This window comes from Alligator sinensis, unplaced genomic scaffold (assembly GCF_000455745.1).
Source record: "Alligator sinensis unplaced genomic scaffold, ASM45574v1 scaffold360_3, whole genome shotgun sequence".
Taxonomy (NCBI): Eukaryota; Metazoa; Chordata; order Crocodylia; family Alligatoridae; genus Alligator; species Alligator sinensis.
This window is the reverse complement of record NW_005841977.1, coordinates 1,970,215-1,990,432: the sequence shown is the minus strand read 5'-3', so window position 1 is coordinate 1,990,432 and position 20,218 is coordinate 1,970,215. Positions and strand designations below refer to the sequence as shown.

General features: G+C 45.1%; 2 protein-coding genes across 2 annotated transcripts in view; both read right to left on the bottom strand.

Annotated features, from left to right (window-relative positions):
- LOC102379105 (E3 ubiquitin-protein ligase TRIM17-like) overlaps nt 1-1,546 on the bottom strand; it is a 15,156-nt gene extending 13,610 nt beyond the window's left edge. Inside the window, exon 1 of the mRNA XM_025200853.1 lies at nt 1,309-1,546. Within this exon, the coding sequence (XP_025056638.1) occupies nt 1,309-1,425 (117 nt within the window). The 5' untranslated portion in view covers nt 1,426-1,546. The remainder of the gene's footprint in view (nt 1-1,308) is intronic.
- Nucleotides 1,416-20,218, bottom strand: part of LOC112549846 (E3 ubiquitin/ISG15 ligase TRIM25-like) — a 22,471-nt gene continuing 3,668 nt past the window's right edge. Inside the window, exons 2-9 of the mRNA XM_025200855.1 lie at nt 10,963-11,002; nt 9,203-9,858; nt 8,398-8,493; nt 5,856-6,089; nt 5,730-5,752; nt 3,815-3,963; nt 3,511-3,672; nt 1,416-1,547 (exon numbers count right to left, since the gene is read on the bottom strand). Coding sequence (XP_025056640.1) covers nt 1,489-1,547; nt 3,511-3,672; nt 3,815-3,963; nt 5,730-5,752; nt 5,856-6,089; nt 8,398-8,493; nt 9,203-9,858; nt 10,963-11,002 — 1,419 coding nt within the window. The 3' untranslated portion in view covers nt 1,416-1,488. The remainder of the gene's footprint in view (nt 1,548-3,510; nt 3,673-3,814; nt 3,964-5,729; nt 5,753-5,855; nt 6,090-8,397; nt 8,494-9,202; nt 9,859-10,962; nt 11,003-20,218) is intronic.

Sequence of the window (20,218 nt, the reverse complement as noted above, 5' to 3'; positions counted from 1 at the left end):
TGGGCTAGGGACAGACATTACACATAAACCAGTTTAAGTGATCAGAAACTGGCTTAAACCTGTAACAGAACAGATGTTCAGTGCATAGAAACCAGTGTGAAAATGGCTGAAACCGGTTTGAGATAAACCTTGTTGAATGTAGTATCAGACATAACTGATTTGGGTCAAACCGGTTTATGCAATGTATGTCCCAGACCCTTTAAGTTAAACCAGACTCCTCCAGCATGCTCTTTGGGCTGGGCTGGGCAGGGCAGGGCTTTCTGCTCCACAGAAGGGCTGGACCCTCCCCTCTGCTCCCTGGCTGGAGCTCTGGCAGAGACTACCGGCATCTGCCTGGCTTCACCCTGCTCCCCACCCCTCTGCTTTACACAAACACCTCTCAGCATTAGCTGGTATACCACATACTGGATACAGTCTGTGCTGTGGGAGACCAGTTCCTTCCTTGGAAAAGCTGTCTAAGAGAGCTTGGACTAACGGAGAGAGGCTTTGTTTTCTGATAGTGTGATAAACAGTGAGTTAGAGGTGATAAGCACTGTGTTATCAACTGCCTGCTGGGCTGCTGTGGGAGTGGAGCACCTCCCGTATCAGAGCACCTTGCCCCCACCCCACCAGCTCAGCACTCTGGGAGGGGAGGACGGATCTAGCACACCCCGGCTTCTAGCCTGAGCCACTGCAAGTATGTGCCTGCATTTCTGGGATGTCTGTCCGGTTACAAACCATCGGACAGATCCTTTGATCTACTATGGCTGTTGCTGCTGCTTCTCCTACTGCTCCTGTGCCAACGGTCAGTCTGTTCTCATGGTGGTGTCCCCGCCACACCTTCCAAGAAGTTTCTCTCGCTGAAGGACTTGGTTCCATTTTTTTTATTTATACTACTTCTCTTATCCTAACTTATGCTAACTTATCAGTATTTAAGGCTTAATAAAACACTATATGATCAGTAACTTAATGCAATTTATTGTGAAGGGTTATATATTATAGAAAATAGTGGTGTTTGTTTTATTATACAAACAGAAAATTACCAAACAGATATGTTTGCTGATATATTTGGGCCCATATTCCTTTGGATACTGTAACATCACAGCCATGAAATTCACAGCAACATTACCTGTGAGTTACTGAAAGATAACGCATGCCCATTTTCTTGTGGATTGTATGGTTTCACAGATACCAAGATATCATATGGACAACTTGCCCTAAAATGCCACCTCTAGATGCCTGTTTTCAGAGTTTGGCATGTAGCAGCATATGGCAATTGTAGATATCTTGCTGCATGTAGGGAAGACCCACACCAGCCTCTTGCCCTACCTTTGAGCAACTCAACTGAATATACCACTGAACAACAGAGACCCTGACTCTGTCATGGCAATGCTGGCATTTATTAGGTGCATTTCTTATCTTTCCTTTACTAAGTTTCTTCTTCATGTTCCCCAGAACTTAGCATTGCCTCGCGTTGTCCTGTATCCACCTCCCATCATGTCTGCGGGGTCAGTTCCTCCGTTTTCGTTCTCTCCATCTCACTATGTACTTAGCTTGTTCTGGGGAGCCTGGGGAATAGAAGAAAAGGTGGCTTTTTATTCCATTTATGCACTGCCAATTGTCATGCCACATGCTTCCCTACCAAAAAACCTTGCCTGATTTCTGTATATCCCTAGTTTCATGAATGGTTGTGTGCCAAATTCCTTGCTACATGCCTCCACCATATGCCTGGGTGGGCAGCACCCAGTTGTATGGCTCAGTGTATACATGGTCTGCTGGAAGTGCCTGCACTCCACGGGGAGCACCAAACAGTTTCTTTCTACCCTTTAATGTTCATATTGACATATTGGTCAATTGACTTCATTAGGACTTCCATGCCTCCTAAGCAAAGTTCCCAGAGTAGTGGATGATTTTCCCCTCATGCAGTAAGCCAAAGAGGGTAAAGAGCACAGTCTCTAGTGAAGGCAGACACAGGAGCGGGGAAGCTACATTATTCTGATATCATTTAAATAACTGGAGATTTCTGTGGTTTGTATGCCCTTTGACTTTGACAATATCATATCGATCTAGGCAGAGGCACTGATTTTATTCTCCTGCTCATGCTGCAACATGGAAGAGAACAGCAACCAGGCAATCACTGAGTGACCGTAGGAGCTCGGTGCCAATTCAGAACCAGGCCTGTGGAAATCCTTGCAGGGCTGGTGCCTGTGCTTGGATAGAATTGTCTTCCACAGAAACCTACAAGTTTCATTTTTATTAAGCTTTCCTTACAAAGCAATGGTCTAAGGTGATTGAACTGAGGGGAAAAGTTTAAAGAAAACATGGCAAAGTTTGGTAACACCTGAAGCTTAAAAATGTGAAGTTCATAGAGGCCTCCTAGAACCTAGATACCCCTGGACTCTATTACCAGTTCTCATTCATAGGATCATAGAATCATAGAAGTAGGGTCAGAAGGGACTTTGTAGATCTTCAAGTCTGACCCCCTGCCTGGGCAGGAGGAAAACTGGGCTCAAATGACCCCAGTCAGGTAGGCATCAAGCCTCTTCTTAAAGACCCCCAGGGCAGGAGCCATACCACTTCCCTGGGAAGTTGGTTCCAGATCCTAGCCGCCCTGACTGTGAAGTAGTTCTTACGGATGTCTAATCTAAACCTACTCTCAAACAACTTGTGGCCGTTATTCCTTGTTATCCCGAGGGGCTCTATGGGGAAACAAGGTCTCCCCCAAACCCTTCTGGTCCCCACTAGTGAGTTTATAGACTGTCACCAGGTCCCCCCTCAGCCTTCTCTTGTGAAGACTGAACAGGTTCAGGTCCCGTAGCCTCTCGTTGTAGGGTCCGCCCTGATGTCCCAGGATCATGTGAGTGGCCCTCCTCTGGACCCTCTCAATGTTGTCCACATCCCTCTTGAAGTGGGGTGCCCAGAACTGGACACAGTACTCCAGCTGTGGCCTGACCAGTGCCGCATAGAGGGGGAGGATCACCTCCTTGGACCTACTTGAGATGCACCTGTGGATGCACGATAGGGTCCGGTTAGCCCTGCCGACCGTGACCTCACATTGTCAGCCCATGTTCATCTTGGAGTCAATAATGACTCCAAGATCCCTTTCAGCCTCCATGCTCTCAAGAAGGGAGTTTCCCATCTTATAAGTGTGCTGCTGGTTACTACTGCCCAAGTGCAGCACCCTGCTCTTGTCAGTATTGAAATGCATCCTGTTTTTGTTAGCCCAACCCTGCAACCGATCCAGGTCTTGCTGCAGTCTTTCCCTCCCTACTAGTGTGCCCACCTCACCCCAAATTTTGGTATCATCATTATTACTTTTTGCAACAAGATATTTTCCCTACTATGCCTGGGTGCACTTTAAACTTCAGACTTCCTTCCTTCAAGAATCACACAGAACACTTAAAAAAAATCTCGGCCCCTTCAATGAAACATGGACATATTTTGATGAATGCAGGTCTTTGATTAGTGTATGTGGAACAGTGGCTGAAATCAGAGTCTCACCATGATCTGAGTGATTTGTGTAGTACGTACGTAAAGGAGAAGCCAGAGTAGACATTCCAGGATCTATATCTGACTGCCATCTTCTTTTAGCCTCTGACTTTGAGGCCCAGTCATACAGTGTCTCTTGGTTCAGCTTTTCTAGGTGTTTTCTCTTCCTTGAAACCACAGGGAAATCTTCCTCTTCCTCTGACCCTAGGGCAAAACAATGAACAGTTCCTCAGGGGATCCCTCCAACTGACATTTACCACCCCTATCCCCATCCCCAAAAGGACCCTCTAGATAATTATAGTTTTGTTTCCTCTGTGGCTCTGCACACTATTCTGAGTTTACTTACTGTGGCCTGGTTGTAGACATGCAGTTATCTTTGAGACAAAGATCTGCGTCTGTCTTTGAATGTTCACCACTGTCCATCGATTCAGTTGCATGCTGGGTGCTGGTGACAGCACTTTCATGTAGTCTATACTGAAATCTTGCTGCTTAAACCTATAATATTCAGGAATTCACTTAATAGCCAATGCATGTAACATGTGCATATTGCAAATTGGGGATGGCTTCTTCCAAACCCAAAACAGACATCTAGTACCAGGTCTGCATGTAGAGTTCAATGACCTCTCTTATTCTATTTGTAGCTCTTAGCTGCTTTTTGAAGACTGCCACTAGACTTTGTTATGTACGTCTGTGCAGCACCTCAAAAGTCAAAGTGTGGAAGGGGGGGATCAAAGTCTTCCTTTAAGAAGATTTTACAATGTAAAGGTCTAAAAGTTAGGCCCCAGAATTCAAGGCTATAGTGGTGATGCATCTGTGTCCATCACAGAGGGTGTATTGGTTCCCAGCTCCAGTGCCTCTGGCTTTTTTGTATTTGAATCCATATTTTGTATCAGAATCCATATTTGAGAGCCCAGATAAGTGGCTGGATTTTCAAAAATGCTGAATACCTAGCAGCTCCCTCTAGCATGCAGTTTTGGAAGTCCTTGCCAGTGCATTTTCATTAAGGTGTACAGTGATGCAAGACTTTTGCCCCCTTGAGGGCTGAGCAGGCTGTTCCTATGGTATTCCTGGCCCTAGCTGCCCCAGGCAGTGATGGAAAGGCATGCCAAATTCAGGAGATAAATGCAATGCACATGTTGTATTTTCTCATCAGATACTGAGTCTGATTCTTTCTCATGTACAAGCCAAATATCTTATACACTGACTAAGATGCAGATTCTTGGTGGGAACTGATTTCAGTAGTTTTACCTGCATGCATGCAATGACAAAATGTGCAACCAATATAACCCCATCCTGTATGCTCTTTAGGTGATTCCACTAAGGCTCTAAAGTTCATCACTTGCTTCAGACACTGAGAGCCAATGAACATAATTATAGATAGCTACCTTGTGCTCCCTTCCTCTATCTGTTATTATCACCTATTATCTCTTGTTGCACACTTAGATTTCATGAACACTGGGGCAAAAAATGTCTGTCTGTTAAACATGTAGGCCATGTCCAGATATGTGTGGATGTTTGATTCCCCAGGGACAACTAGCAGCAGTTCACGTTGCACCACCACTAGTTGTCTCTGGAGAACACCTGTGCCACACATACGCTGGCGCACAGCAGGTTACCCCAGGTAGGGTAGGGGAGACTGGGGCCAGCACTGGCCTGGCCCCAGCAGCCTTACCTGGGGTCTTGGGGGCCACCTGGGGCTGCAGCAGCAGCGATCCCACTGCATGGAGCCTGGCCGGCAGCAAAGTGCAGCACTTGCCAGCTAGGCTCCAGCTTAGGGCAGCGCACACTGCCACCGTGAGTGCCACACCACTTTTTTTCTCCACTGGTTTTTTTTTTTTGACTCCTGGATAAAAAACCCCTCCATGCTGCTCCCTGGCAGTGTGCAGAACAACGGAATGGGCAGTATGTGGTACTGCAACAACGGAATGGGCAGTATGTGGTACATACTGCACAGCCACGCTCATCTGGACTCGGCTGTTGAGTCTTTCTAATAAGCCTCTACCATAATATAAATTATTATATGATCATAGTAAAGATTGGAAAGTGAAGAGCAAGACATCCCCCAGTATTCACAACTTGCCTAGAGCAATGCTTGAATAACAGTTGAATCCTACCTGTAATTGTGCAAGACAGCAGTCAAGAGAAAATCTTTCAACTCTAAGATGGATAAAAACTAACCTTCCCTACTGCAGAACTGATGAATTAACATGGCAGAGCACAAAATACACATACACAAAAGAATATTTTGATAAAGAACTCACCTGTCTTGAGTCACTTTAAAGGCCTATAAAATATATAAAAAAATGTTACCATGATTATAGACAAAGGACAGAACAACGAAGCGAATATTGTTAATCAATAAAGGTATCATAAATGCTGCCACTTACTTTAAGAAATATAAAATCATCCACTTGAGCCCTAACTGTTTGTAGTTCACAGAAGGTCTGGTAAGCTTCATCTTTCTTCTGCTCCATTACATGCCTTACTCTGAGGATCCTAGAGAGCCACTCTTCCTTATTATACTTGATAGCATCTAAGAGCTGCACCTTGGTATGATCCACCTGAGAATGAATCTCTTTGAAAAGATTTGACAGCTGGTCCTTCAGGATATTTTCCTGGGCCTTAAAACAGTCCCCCAAAATAGCAACAGAAGCAAGAAATAACAGAAAATGAAGTGTGAGATCAGGGATTCAGGACGGTGACTGATACTATCACAACATCTATAAGCAACTAGAGCTGGTGGAGAGATGTGGGGGTTTGGGGTTTTTTCATCAATATGGCTATTTCATAAAGAAATGCCCATTTCCGTGTAAGTATTGAAAAATCGATATCTAAATTATTTGGCTGAAAACTGAATATTTTGTTTTGTATTTGATAAAAACTAATAAAACCTCCAGAAACTAAAGAAATTTGGTTCATAGATAAGTTTTCAGTTAAGAAAACAAAACTGTTGCTACATAAGCCTTGATATTTTTGTCAAAATGAACCAAAGAACTTCCTGGACAACTATAATGTAATATTCCTTCAGACATGTTCACAGGCTGTGGTCTACATGCTGGCAGAGAGCTTGTCTTTTGAGACAGCATCACATTCTCAAAAAGTAAATCTTTTTACTCATTTTGCTTGGATAATAAGTCAGGACCACAGAGAAGCAGAGAAGGTGAAAGAGCAAAAGGGAAGAGTCCTGGGGTGGAAAGGAGCCTGGTCCGTTCTCCCGCTTCCCCTCTCCCCCGCTGCTCTAGAAACTATCTGGGCTTTGGGGACACTCTCAGAGATCAGACAGGATTGTAGTGGCCCAAACCACCACCCCTGGGAGGGCACTCCCTGACAGAGGGTAAAGCCATAACTGAGGGTGTTTGCCTGTCCTTGTTTAAGCAACAGGAAATGGCAAGATGTGGAGATGACAGGACAATGTGCTACACTAGAATCCAGGCACCAGGTCCTGCCTGCTCCCAGAGTTCTGTGGGAGAAGCGGTAGGTCATTACAAGTCATTGGATGGGAATAATGGCATCATATAAAACCCAGACTCTTCATAGGACCAAAAGTGCCGTATGTTGCTCTGCGCTGATTCCTATGGCCAGTTTTAGCAGCATCAGTGGAAGGCCTGGATTGCATCTAGCCAAACTACTTTGCTCTCTTAGTTGCACTGGCTTCATACACACCTCAGTGTCCTGCTTCAAAACTGCTCTGGCTTAAAAACCTTCCCTCCAAGGTGCTCCTAGTGGCCCTGACCCTTCCCTCCACTGCCTGACTCCATACCCTCTGCTGAGTCCTGTCGATGTTCATGAAAGAACTCCCCTCTTTGCACCTTCCATAGGGCTTAACCAGTAGTGTCACCAGGGGGGATGACCAGGGTGTGGGGCACTGACATTGGGGGCATTGCAAGGTGGGCAAAAATAGCAGCTTCTTCCAGTGCAAGACCAGCCACTGTCACTGTCCCATGCCCTTCTACTGCCCAGGGCACAGAACTGCCCCAGTATGCCTGAGTGCTCAACCTTCCCAGGCCCCTTTCTCTATCTGGTTAGGGGCAGACATGCAAAAACCCTGATCCTGAATTGATTCAATCTTTGCAAGTTAGTCTAACCTGGCTTAGCTAAACCGGTTTGTAACCTTACAGACATCCCAGAAATGCAGGCATATGCCTGCAGTGGCTCAGGCTAGAAGCCAGGGGGTGCTACAGTAGCCCTCCCTTCCCTTCCATAGTGCTGATTGGGGGGGGGGCGTGGCCAAGCCCCGGCAGGATGCTCTGATTGGGGAGGGATCCACCCCTGCCTTGATAACAGAATATTTATCAGTTCTGTTATCAGCATTTATCACCACATCAGAAAACAAAAAGCCTCTCTCATTAGTTCAAGCTCTTCTTAAACAACTGTTTGCAAGGAAGGATGGACCGTAACCAGCATGTGGTCTGCTAGCTAATGCTGAGAGGTGTCTGTGGAAGGCAGAGGGGAGGGGGAAATTCCTGCTTAGCAGAGAGCCCCTCCCAGCCCAGAAAGCATGCCAGGATGCTAAGGGACTCTGGTTTAACTTAAACCAGGATGGCATCTGGGACAGACATTGCATAAACCAATTTGAACCAAATCAGTTAAGTCTGATACTACATTCAACCAGGTTTATCTCAAACCAGTTTGAAAAAGGCTGAAACTGGTTTATGTGCACCGAACTTATGTTCTATTACAGGTTTAAACCAGTTTCTGATCATTTAAATCAGTTTATGTGTAATGTCTGTCCCTAGTCTCTGAGTCTCCATCCCCTCCCTCTCAGCTGTCCTTGTTTCACGTTCAAACAAATGAAGGGCCCCCAGCTGGAAGGACTGGGCCAATTTGAGGAGTTCAAGGAAGAATTGGGGCCTCTTCTGCCAGCCTTTCCTTCAGTTTCACTATGAAGCTTTACAAATTCTTTGACTTGTCTTGTGGCAACAGACAGACCTGGGCTTGTTCCTCACTCCTCTGCAGACTCTCTAAGGCTTTATCCACAGTATTTATATACATTTGCATCATATTCTCTATTCGAGAGACACGTGCCTAAGTAAAGGGGGAAAAAGGCATTAAATATCAGCCTAGGATGATGAAGAAAGATGTTGCTTCTGTACTTAATCACTTTTAATTAGGCTTAGGGGGTTTTCCAGTTCCTGTCTTACTGAAGGAAGAGCAGGTCCCTTGCTATTGCTTTGGTTTGACCAGTGATTGTTTAAGTGCAAAGCTGGGTAAGAGTGCACAAATTAAACCACATGCCCTCTCCAAGGGCTACTCCAATCTCCTTCCTTGTTTGGAGTGTACAGACTTTGGTAGAATTCAGACAAATACAAAAAAGCCAGAGGCACTGGAGCTGGGAACCAACGCACCCTCTGGGGTGGACACAGATGCATCTTGAATTCTATGGTATGTATCCCAGCCACTGTCCAGCAAATGGAAGGAGCCCAAGTTTAATTAAGGGCATGCAGCTGAATGGGAGCAGGGCCCATGGGCTGGAAGAAGTGAAGTTCTAGTTTGAGTACTCTTGATTATTGATTGGAAGCTTTTGCATTACAGCACATCTAAATTTTGGTTGCCCTCTTCCTGCCAACAAGTGCAATTCAGACATTGATTTCTGACATAGGCCACATTGTTTATGCAGTGTGTAAGAACTGCCTTTTACTGGAGCACTCTACGCTACAAATTGACTGTGAATAACTCTGAAAGATCCCAGCTTGGCCTGTGTCTCCCAGGCTGTTGTGTAGTGATTGCCACTTACCAAACCTTGGTTACAGGCCTCCTGCAGGCTGATAATGTGGTGGCCCTTGTGGTAACTGGTGATGTGGCATGTCACACAGATGCAGGTTAGGTCATTCTGGCAGAAGGCACTGAACACCTTGCCATGCTTGGGACACTTTCTTTCCTCTGGAGAGCCTCTGGGTTCCACCAGAACGTGGCCTTTTTGGGCTGTCTTGATTCTATGTTTCCTCAGATGGGCCTGGCAGAAAGATGCATCACAGGTCAGGCAGCTCCTCACTGCTGGCTGAGGCTGTCCAAGGCAGAAATCACAAGGGAGAACTTGCTCCTGCTTGGATGCTGATGTCTTTGCCGGCCAGCAGCCCTCCTTGGGAAAGGCAGCCAGGAACTTCTCCACGATCCGGCATAGCTGGAAGTTCTTCTGCAGCTTTGGAACTGGGAGGAGGTCAACTTGGCATATGGGGCAGGAGTAGGTTTCACAGGGCTTCTGCTGGTGAGTACTGATTACCTTTAGGACACACTCCTGGCAGAAGGTATGGCCACAGCTCAGAGACACAGGGTCCTTGTAGATGTCAAGGCAGAGGGGACAGCTAAGCTCCTCTTCCAAACTTTCTGTTACTGTTGTGGTGTCTTCCATGGCTCCAGAACTGTGCCCTACTGAACCCCAGTGAAGCAAAACTGAAAGGGAAGTAGAGCACGTTAGCACTGCACATACGAAGGAGAAAGAGAACATAGCAGCAGAAATGCACATGCAAACCCTTCCCTCCCTCCCTCACCACTGCGGCTACATGCAGATGTGGCTGCTAGGCATGCTTCTGCGTAACTGGGTAACCAGTACCAAAAAGTTTGGAACTCCAGTGTGGCTGGGGCTTTGTCACAGATAACCCTGTTAGCCCAAAACATGCCTGAGGCACCAGCAGCACTGACTATAAATGGCTTCTATGTGTGGATGTAATGTGGAATGCATTACCTCAAACTAGGGTCTTTGTAGATATCATTTGGCCCATTGTTACCATTCACAGGTCCGGGGGCCAAATTCATCCCTGTTGTTATTGAAGTCAATGGGCTTACGGCCAAGTGTGTATATATCCCACATATTGTTACAAGGGCATGTCCTTCTCCAGAAAGGTTCATAGATTCATAGATCGTAGAGTTGGAAGGGACCACAATGGATCATCGTGTCTGAGTCCCTGCCCCTGGCAGGAAAGAGGACCGAGGTCAGATGACCCCAGTCAGGTGACTATCTAGCCTCCTCTTGAAGACCTCCAAGCTAGGTGATAGTACCACCTCTCTTGGAAGCCCATTCCAGATCCTGGCCACCCTTACTGTGAAAAATTTCTTCCTAATATCTAACCTAAATCCACTCTCAACTAGTTTACACCCGTTATTCCTAGTCACTCCCTGGGGTGCCTTAGTAAACAGCGCTTCCCCTATTCCCCATTGACCTCCCCTTATAAATCTATAGGCGGCCACAAGGTCTCCCCTCAGCCATCTCTTGTGAAGGCTGAAGAGATTCAGCTTTCTCAACCTCCCCCCATAGGGGCTATCACGAATGCCACTAATCATGCAAGTGGCCCTCCTCTGGACCCTCTTGAGATTCCCCACGTCCCTCTTGAAGTGTGGCACCCAAAACTGGACACAGTACTCCACCTGCAGCCTGACCAGTGCTGCATAGAGCGGGAGCATCACCTCCTTTGATTTATTAGTCATGCAGCTGCTAATGCACAACAAGGTTTGTTATGTGAGAAGCTAAGACCATAGAAACTTTATAGAAGCAGAAACCTTTTTGAGCAATCAGATGTGGCCAGTCCAAGAGGATAGCCTGACAAGATAAAAAGAGATGGGAGGAGGAGTTAGTGCAGCTGTGGCACAGCAGTAGTTGGAAAAGAGTGTGCGTGGGGAGATTCGAGACAGGAAGCCCCGGGCCTGGCTGCAGAGAGAACCCATTCCCCACAGTAACCAAGAAACAGCAGCAGCAGCAAAAACCATCTGATGAAGGATTTTTTGCATTAATGGGAGAAGGACAAATCTTTAGAGGAAAACTAAATTACAGGGAGGCCTGAAGGGAACTGCACCTGGATCAGACAAGGACACAGAAATCAGTATGATGGCTCAGACTGGACAGGCAAGTTAAGGCCATGGTAGAAGGTTTTGAAGCATTTGTGAAGGAAGGAAATTAAATATTAGAGCATTTAATACCTGCAGAATTCCCTGTGAGACCCTGACAACAAGCTGTGGGTATTTTGTATTGGGAAGGGAAACACCTGCATTGCCTCTACCTATTGGGATCACCCTACGTATATTTTTTCTAGCAGAGCTCTCAGGGATTTCATCTATAGGACTTCAGGTCAGATAGATGCTAAAAGCAGTATATCCAAAATGTGGAAATCTTGAAGTCCTTATGCTCTCAGTGTACAGCACAGGGTGTTAATATTCAACACCTCTTGTGCATTGGTGAGCACAGACTCAGCACTGGGCTTGGCAAAGCTTCTGATTGAAACTGGGTGTAGGGCATGTGGCGGGCCAATAGGTGGTGCTCCTGCGTTGAGCCACCCACTTCACTGCACCTGACCACGTTCCAGGCTCTGAGTGCCTTCCTGGAGGCGCCTCATGTCCAGCTGACCCCCTTCCTGGAGCACACCTTGAACACCGCCACCACCCAGGGTCTGGACTGATCTTAGCTCTGTGCCCACTGGGAAACACAGGCCTAGTAGTCCTTGGGGGTACTTGACTCACAGAAAGAAGCTGGGCTACTTCTCTCAGTCTGAAGCACAAATAGTGGTCTCCTTTAGTCAGCTGGACCATGGGGTGGACCCCAAGGCATAATCTAGACCCTCTCCCAATAAGTCTCCCATGCTAGATACAGAGGAGAACTTTATTGGTGACAAGGAGTAGGTTTGGAATAAGGTACAGGGTAGAGCAATATATGAGAAATCCCTTAGAGCAAACAGTGGCATGGCAGCCTTTGATTATGCATCTGTGTTACTGCAAACTATATATCTAGTTAGATCTCAAGTAGCTTATTCACAAGTATCATCCAGAGGCAGGTGGAGATTTCCTCTGGAGGTAAGCAGTTCATTGACTATGAGTTTCAAGAGAGAGAGCAAGTTTCAGATTGTCCAGCTTCTCTGAGAGTCCTCAGTAGTAAGTCTGTGTGAAGTTTTGGTCCCCGATTCAATTCAGCAGAGATTTGGCCCGATTCGGTGGCTGAATCTCCAAATCCAAATCCAAGCAGAAGACTCTTCTTTACAAAGATTTGTAAAGATTAGGAGATTCAGACATAGACACAGCTTTAAATGTTTTTTCTACATACCTCGAGGTACCAGCTGGCTTGTGAATGCTGCAATGATGGGGCAGATACAGTGTCCTACAGGAGCACAGGGGGATCCCCAGCGCGCTTGGCAGCAGACCCGGAAGTGGACCAGAAGCACTTCAAGTCCACTTCTGGGTCTACTGGGGAGTGCTGCGCGGGACCTCCCCACCCCCCACGCTCTCCCTCAGCTTGGTGACTGGTGCCTCTTGGGTCTGGTGCGGCACCTGGAGTCCCCCCACAGCCGATCACTGAGCCAGGGGGGCATGGGGGGCCCCCCCAGTGTACTCCCTGGCAGACCCAGAAGTGGATCAGAAATAGTTCCAATCCACTTCCAGGTTCACCACCAAGCATGCGGGGGGCCCCCTCACGGTCCTGTGGGACTCTCCATCTGCCCCAGCATCACAGCATTCACGAGCCACGCCTGATACCTCGAGGTATGTAGAAACAATATTTAAAGCTGTGTCTGTGGCTGTATCAGCATCTAATCTTCAGATTTGGATTCAGCCGAATCCAATAGGGGACAGTGATCCGAATCAACAGATCATATCACTGTCCCTGATTTGGGCTGAATCTGAATCAAATATGGCCCATTTCACACACCCCTGCTCATTATGGCTGCTGCTCCTCCTCCTGGGCAGTCTTTCACTTATATAGAACTTATGATAGACCTTATGACCTCATTTACCTGATCCAATGAAGGCCAGCAGTTGTTGGCTGCCAGCCAACCAATTTGAAATACATCACTGGTTGCCAGGTAGATTGGCAGAGTCTCTAGCCCCCTCCCAGTCATGATGACATTGCTTAGAACAATAGGGAGTTTAAGCCCCCACACAGGTGTGTGAGGCCAGTCACATAGGCAGAGGGATCAGGTTTCCCCCTCCCCCCAGGAATGTATCCAGCTCAGGTTATAACTCAGGGTTACCTGAAGCCGATGGGGCCAGGGGTGTGTCTTCCCTCTGCAGTGACCATGGTAACCAAATTCTCAGATTAGTCACCCGTCTGATAGCAGGGTTTGGGGAGAGACAGAGATGGCATTATGCCACAAACCTCATGTCAGATAGATGCTAACATCAGTGTATCCAAAATGTGAAGTATTGAAGTCCTTATGCTCTCAGTGCATAGCACAGGGTGTTAATGTTCAACACCTCTTGTGTATTGGTGAGCACAGGTTGGAACTGGGCTTGGCAAAGCTTCTGATTGAAACTGGGTGTAGGGCATTTTTGTCCAAGGCACTGATATAGATTCAGATTAGGAAGCCAGATCTGGGCAAATTCTGAGGGAAAGATGCTGAAGTAAAAACTCATTGATGGGAACAATAACATTCACTGGAGTCCCAGACCTACCATTTAGAACAAGGCAGACACTGGTTGTACATGTACCATGTGGGCTCTTAACAGATGTCTGTTCAGAAATCTATTCAGTCCCTGCCATGTAACAGAGAGAGACTGTACAGTCACCCATCAATGGCTCAGCAGCAATACAAGATACTTGAGGGAAACCCTACAGGAATGAAGGTATTATGTAATTTATCTTGAAAGACTTTCTTTAAGGCTTAGCTTAGTGGGCAGGAACACCAAGCTCCCCAGTTCAGGAAGGCCTTCAAAATCAGCTTTAGGCCACTCTGTCCTGCCCTATTGCACTTACAGTTCCATTGATTTTAACACATCTTGGACTTTTTGAGAGTTCAGACTCATCATCGTGAGAGAAGTGTTTGAAACTGCCCAAGCAACACATCAGAGGAGGTCCCAGACAACTAAGCAGGAAGTGATTGCCACAGTCAAGAAATCTGATGAACTAGTGCAGCTATCCAAAAAGTGTGGGCATTGTGGGTCTGCAGGATGACCCTGCCTGCCCCACTGGCACAAGCAATGCAGTACGACACCCTCCTTTCCCTCTGAAAGTGCCAGGGAACCAACCAAAACCTTGCCATCCCATCTGCTGGTGCCAGGGGAGGTAGCCTGATGCTAGTCATTCAAAGCCAGCTGTCGAAGTTTATCCCTAGTAACAAAAAAACAAGTTATTAACTTTTCTTCCCATCCCACCAGTAGAAATGTGTCAGATTATCTTTCCGCTGGAGGGAACAGAAGCAGCATTAGCTCTTGCATTGAAGAAAGAGGGATGGGGAAACGTATGAGCTGTAACAAAAAAGTGTGTGTGAGAGAGAGACAGAAGCTGATAGTTTACCAGATAGAAAGTTAATCCAGGATGGAGAAACTTTGTATTTGTAATCTCCCTAGGACCAAATGAAACTGATAAATATTTGTTGAGAATAATTTATCTGACAAATTGATTTAGTTAAATATTCATAAATAATTTGTTTCGTTCCTTGATCAACTTAAAGTTGGCCAGATAATAATACTAAACCAATAATTTGTTCAACCATCTTATCTTTTCCCCATTGGTTGTTACAACAATTACTTGTGAATGAATGTGTGTATTGTACTTATCTGGGTTTGGGCTGTGGTCATTCACTGCATAAAGAAAAACCTTGACATTACAGCCTGATCTGCATGCACTTACCCATGTGCACGCTCTCAGCCACCTGCAGTCTCACTGGGGGCATCAGGACTGTCCACCTCAGAAGACTCCTGGGCATGCATATAGGTCAGGCCCTTAATCATAAAGGATCAGATTCTGATCTCACACTGGTCAGAACTGCATTGAAGTCATGGAAACTGCACCTCACTCACACTGCTTCAAGGGTGGTGAGGCTTGGAGGTCAGAGTGAGTATCAGAGAAGCTTCAAGTACATGCAGATTGATATTGCTACTCTTTCTCCCAAGCAAATTGTAGAAGCTTATTGTTTAAAGATCTGTTTTAATGTTGATATATTTAACTATTTCTTACCAAATCTTAGGTAATACAGCAATGGCAGCATGTTTGTTTTCAGTGGCCCTGGAGACTGAAGACCTGCTTAGCTCCAAAACAGGCCATGTAGGTAATTATGTCCTATCAAAGGATTTCCATCCTGGAGAGAGGAACACTTCAACAATGAAAGAGAAATCCAGTCTCCTTGCCCCAGTCAATTCTCATCCACTTTCATGACATTACCTGAAAGGTTGTCACTTACTGCCAGCTGGAGCAGTGAGTCTCATGCTCTGGTCACTTGTCCATTGGCAGGTTAGTAAAGCCTCATTTCATATGGCCCCTGACTACTCTCTGGAGTGTAAGAGTTTTCAGCTGCTCCCAGCCTAGTCCAGATGAGCTTACAGGCTCTGTGTGGTATTCTAGTGCCTCTGAGCGGCCACGCTCCCCCCACCGCCCCAGTTCTATTTATTTTATTCTAAAATTACCTGACAATTAGTGCAGAATGGGCCCTTCCAGTTTAGATCCATAGAGTACACTCCTGACTACCAACACTGGCAAAACCTACTCTGGGTAAATTTGGTATAACATTGCTGACTTTGATGGAATTATCACCACAGAGAGCGCAGAATTTGGTTTCCAACTTGAAAATGGGAGTGGAGTTTCATTTCTTCCAAGACAGTATCTTGTATATGTAATAAATCATAGACGTTAGAAAAGATGTGTTACGTCATTGTGTCCATTATACTGCTAAAGGAAGATGGCTCCTTACCGACTATTCTTCATTTACTATGCTGGTGGGACCATTTAAATATCTAGCTAGACAGATTTGATAGGTCCAATTTTTAATAGCCAAAGCCATGGGGGTTCCATTACTTCCACTGGAAGGCTATTACACGCTCTTAAGAATGTTTTCCTTGACATTCAGTCTCCCTTTGCTCTTTCCCACCTATTGTTCCTGGTCACATCTACCTGGGGCCACCTTAAGCCACATCACTTGCTCCTCAGGTATTGTACATTGTTGCATTATCCTGTCCTCTTTCCTCTGTCCCACTTTGGTGTTTGCTTGTCTCCCAAGTATCTGTGTTCTCATCCCTGAGTCCTGCTGTCTTGGGGACAGAGCAAGGATACATACTGAACTCATATTAGAAGTGATTGATTCTGGAACAAGGAACAAACTGAGAATTACTGAAGCCTTGCATAGTCGGAGTGGAGTTTAGGACACAGACTAATGATCTGCATTGGCTGGGGTCTGCAAACTGGAAAAGCAGTCATGGGAATCTCTCCATTGCTGGTCACAATCAGGTTTATAGCACCTCCTGAGTGGCGTGTCAACTACCCTTCTTACAAAGGGAATGGGCAGTGACAGCAAAGTCAAACAGAAGCTATGATGTGCACGTAGGAATAATTTATGTAGCATGGGGCTTTAGATGGCTCACCTAGGGCTCTGAGTGAAAGGAGTGAGGGTCTTTCTGTTGTATCAGTTTTTGGGTGAGACAGTCTCACCCAACTGCAACTTCCACCAGGGAAGGGCCTCAGTATAACATCTCATCTGAAGGCTGGGGGGCCAAGACCCGCGGGACGTGGCTACATGTTCATTAATGCATGGTGGTTACTGTGCATTAAATTTAGTACTTGTATAATCAAGTACTAAATTAATGTGCAGTAACCCAAGTTACTGGGCAGTAGTGCCAGCACATGCATTTTTAGTGATGCAACTGTGCAGTAGCCTAATACTATTGCGCAGTAGCATATTAGCATTATTTGTGCTGTGACACGCTCAGTATTATTAGGCTCCTGCACAGTTAGCATCTTGTGTAGCCCAATGTGTCTCATCTTTCCTTGGTGTATCACACTATGGAATGGGCTTCATAAAATCCTGAGTCTTAGCTTAAAGCTTTGTCTACACATGGTTTTGCACCCATTTAACTAATGGTGGTCTCTTAAACCAATGCAGTGGGTCTAGGTATGGACATTTGTTTTAAACAGTTTGGCTTGATGTAGCCAAAAGGAACAAACTGAAGTAAATTACTCTTAAATCAAAATAAGAATATCTGCACAGAGGGTGTGTATAGATATTGCCTTTTTTTGCCATTTAAAGTGCTTTACTGCCTTGACTTAACAGAAGTGCACAGCTATACAGCACTTTAAAAATGGATACAGTGCTTTAAATCACCCTTTGTTAAATCAGGTATTAAATCTGAAGCACTGTATTTTACAGCATGTTAGCAACCTACAGCATTTTAAATAATTTCTGTATGGTGGTCAAATTTCTGACCAGTGGAGCACCCCCTGCCACCTACCCTGGAAAGTGCAGGGAGGCTCAGAAGGCTCTGCTCTCCCCCCCCGCCCCTCAACACTGCACTTCTGTCATGTTTAAGAGTGCTATAGTGCTAAAAAAAATGCTCTATATTATAGCACTGTAGAACATACATGGAGCATTTCTGTACACACCCAGAGGTTTGTGCTGGTTTAAAAAAAAAAAAACAGTTTAAAATGCCAATCTGATGCTGTTCAATTTCTCCATGTAGAGAAGGGAAGGTGCAACATAAATGAAATGTGTCCAGAGGAAACCCCTTCTGGAGGAACATGCGACTCTTTCCAGTGGCAACAGCAAGTGAAAGAAATTAACGATGCCATGTACTGTTACATGTACTGTACATGTCATGTACTGTTAAGACAAACATTTTTATGTCTTAAATAAGTGGGCATGAAGGAAGAAACAAGGTTTGCTTTCAAATTAATCATTTAAGACACATGAGGAAAACATTCCTTTGCAGCAAAAATATCTCCTCCAAAAACATGCATAAGTGGGCTTGTACTAATAAGCTTGAAGCATTATCGGGACAGATTTTTTTTACTTTATATTGTATATGTTATAGTTTATTTATAGGCAGATCACTTCACTATTTACAGTACATGAGCGTAGAGATTCTACAGTCTTTGTGATGTAAACAAGAAACCCCGCAGCAGGGGGAGTCTGAAAAAAGAAGCCAGTTCTGAAGTATTTACACAATTTAAAATAGAACTTTTATACCCACTGGATAGATACAGATAATACATTGAGCGATTTGGTTAAATTATCTATGAAACTATAGAATCTGACAATGTAAAAATACAAGAAAACGTTCTCTCGTTTAGAAGGTAGACAGTTAAATCACACTAGAAATAAATCTCTTTTTAAAAATAATAATAACAATAATAATAAAGGAAAGGCATAAGAATTCATGCCGTTTTAAGGTTAAAGTATATTACATAAATAAGGACACAATGAAACGGAACCGGGGGGGGGAAATTAAGTGAAATATAAAAACCGCTACCAATTTAAAAAAAACCATTAGACTAAAAACTAGATCTGTAATCACCGAGGGCTCAATCCTGCTCCTTCAGCTTACTCTGTGAGTAAAATAGAGTAGTAAGATACTGCTTACTCATCCTGAGCAGGGGTGGCAGAATTGGACCCTTATCATTATTAGCAGTGTCCTTTTGTTTTTAAAAAAAAAGTAGAATTTAACTTTTATTATAAATAACAAAGCAGATGTGCCCCTTTTTAGGTGAAATTCTTACACCTTTCTCAAGAAATGCATCAATTTAATCTTTCTCTCTCAGATACACACACACGCACATATGCGCACATGCACTCTCCCACTTGGTTAACTTTGTTTGGCTCTCAGAGAAATAATGCCCCTTACTGTGCCACCTGGTGTTTTACAACCAGACTTTCTAAGCTACCTGATTCCAGCATCTGTCTAGGAAGAGCAATGGAAACCGGAAGGCTTTATTTGGTTCTATATTGCTCAAGATTGTCAGGGATGAATGATTGTTGCTAAGAACAAAAGATTGTAAAGGCTCAGCTCCAGGTAATGATATATTAAGGATTCAGCATATTTCCAAAAAAAAGAAAATCAGTACAAAAAATAGCTGGTTCTGTAAAGCTTCTTTACATGGGCCAGTGCTGAAATCTAACACTAACACTGTAACATAAGGACTGAGCTGCCGTTTTCACTTCCTGGAGGTAACGCAGCTCAGAAAGCTGCACTGAGTAGGAATTAGAGATAGAAATTTTCCAGGGGCAGCATCAAGATCTACAACCCTGCACCGTCCTCTGTGTTTCCCCAGCCCAGACATTCAGAACAGTTCCTCCTCTCAAGGAGTTGTCATGGGAATCTACTCGACTCCCAAACAGAGAGCTGCATCTCCTGTAAAGCAATGAGACTATGAAGGGCAATTGGACGCAAAAAGGGGAATAGGGATTTTCTCTCTTTGTCATATTTTTCCCTTCCTGATAGCAACAGGGTTTTCTACATATTTTCCATACATACACATATAGATATAGCTATAAATATAATTTAAAAAAATAAATTCCCCTCCTGGATGCCCACCCGTAACACCCTTTTTTTTTACCCATGTTGTCTCCTCGAGACCACACTGTTTTTTAAAATCATTTTCTCCCCTTCCCTTTTAGGTGCATGGTTTGTTCCGTTAGATGCTGTTATGGCTAGGGTTACCCACGCATATGGGGTTGCTGGCATTATAGGTATTACTGGGGAGGGAAGAGATTTACAGAGACTGTGCAAAGAGAAGGGGAATAAAGTAGGAGACTTTAAAATCTTTAAAAGACTTTGTCCCTTTAAAATGCAGGAAACAGCATACAGCAGGTAGAGGAAACCAGGAAAGCTGAACTGAGGTGGATTCCCTTCCTTGGTTGGGGTGCACAGTGCCACTCTCTGCACAGTGAATAAGCCTCTTTCCTCCTGCATGGGACCCGCTGGGCTAGGTGGCCCACTCTGTGCATGAAGTGGCTCAGCGGTACTTAAAGCTATTCCTTTCATATTGCTAGTGCCATTCCTCAAGTGAATGCCATTCCCATCCCCAAACTAGGGGCGCAGTCCTGGGAGGTGCCGAGTGCCTTTGATTCCT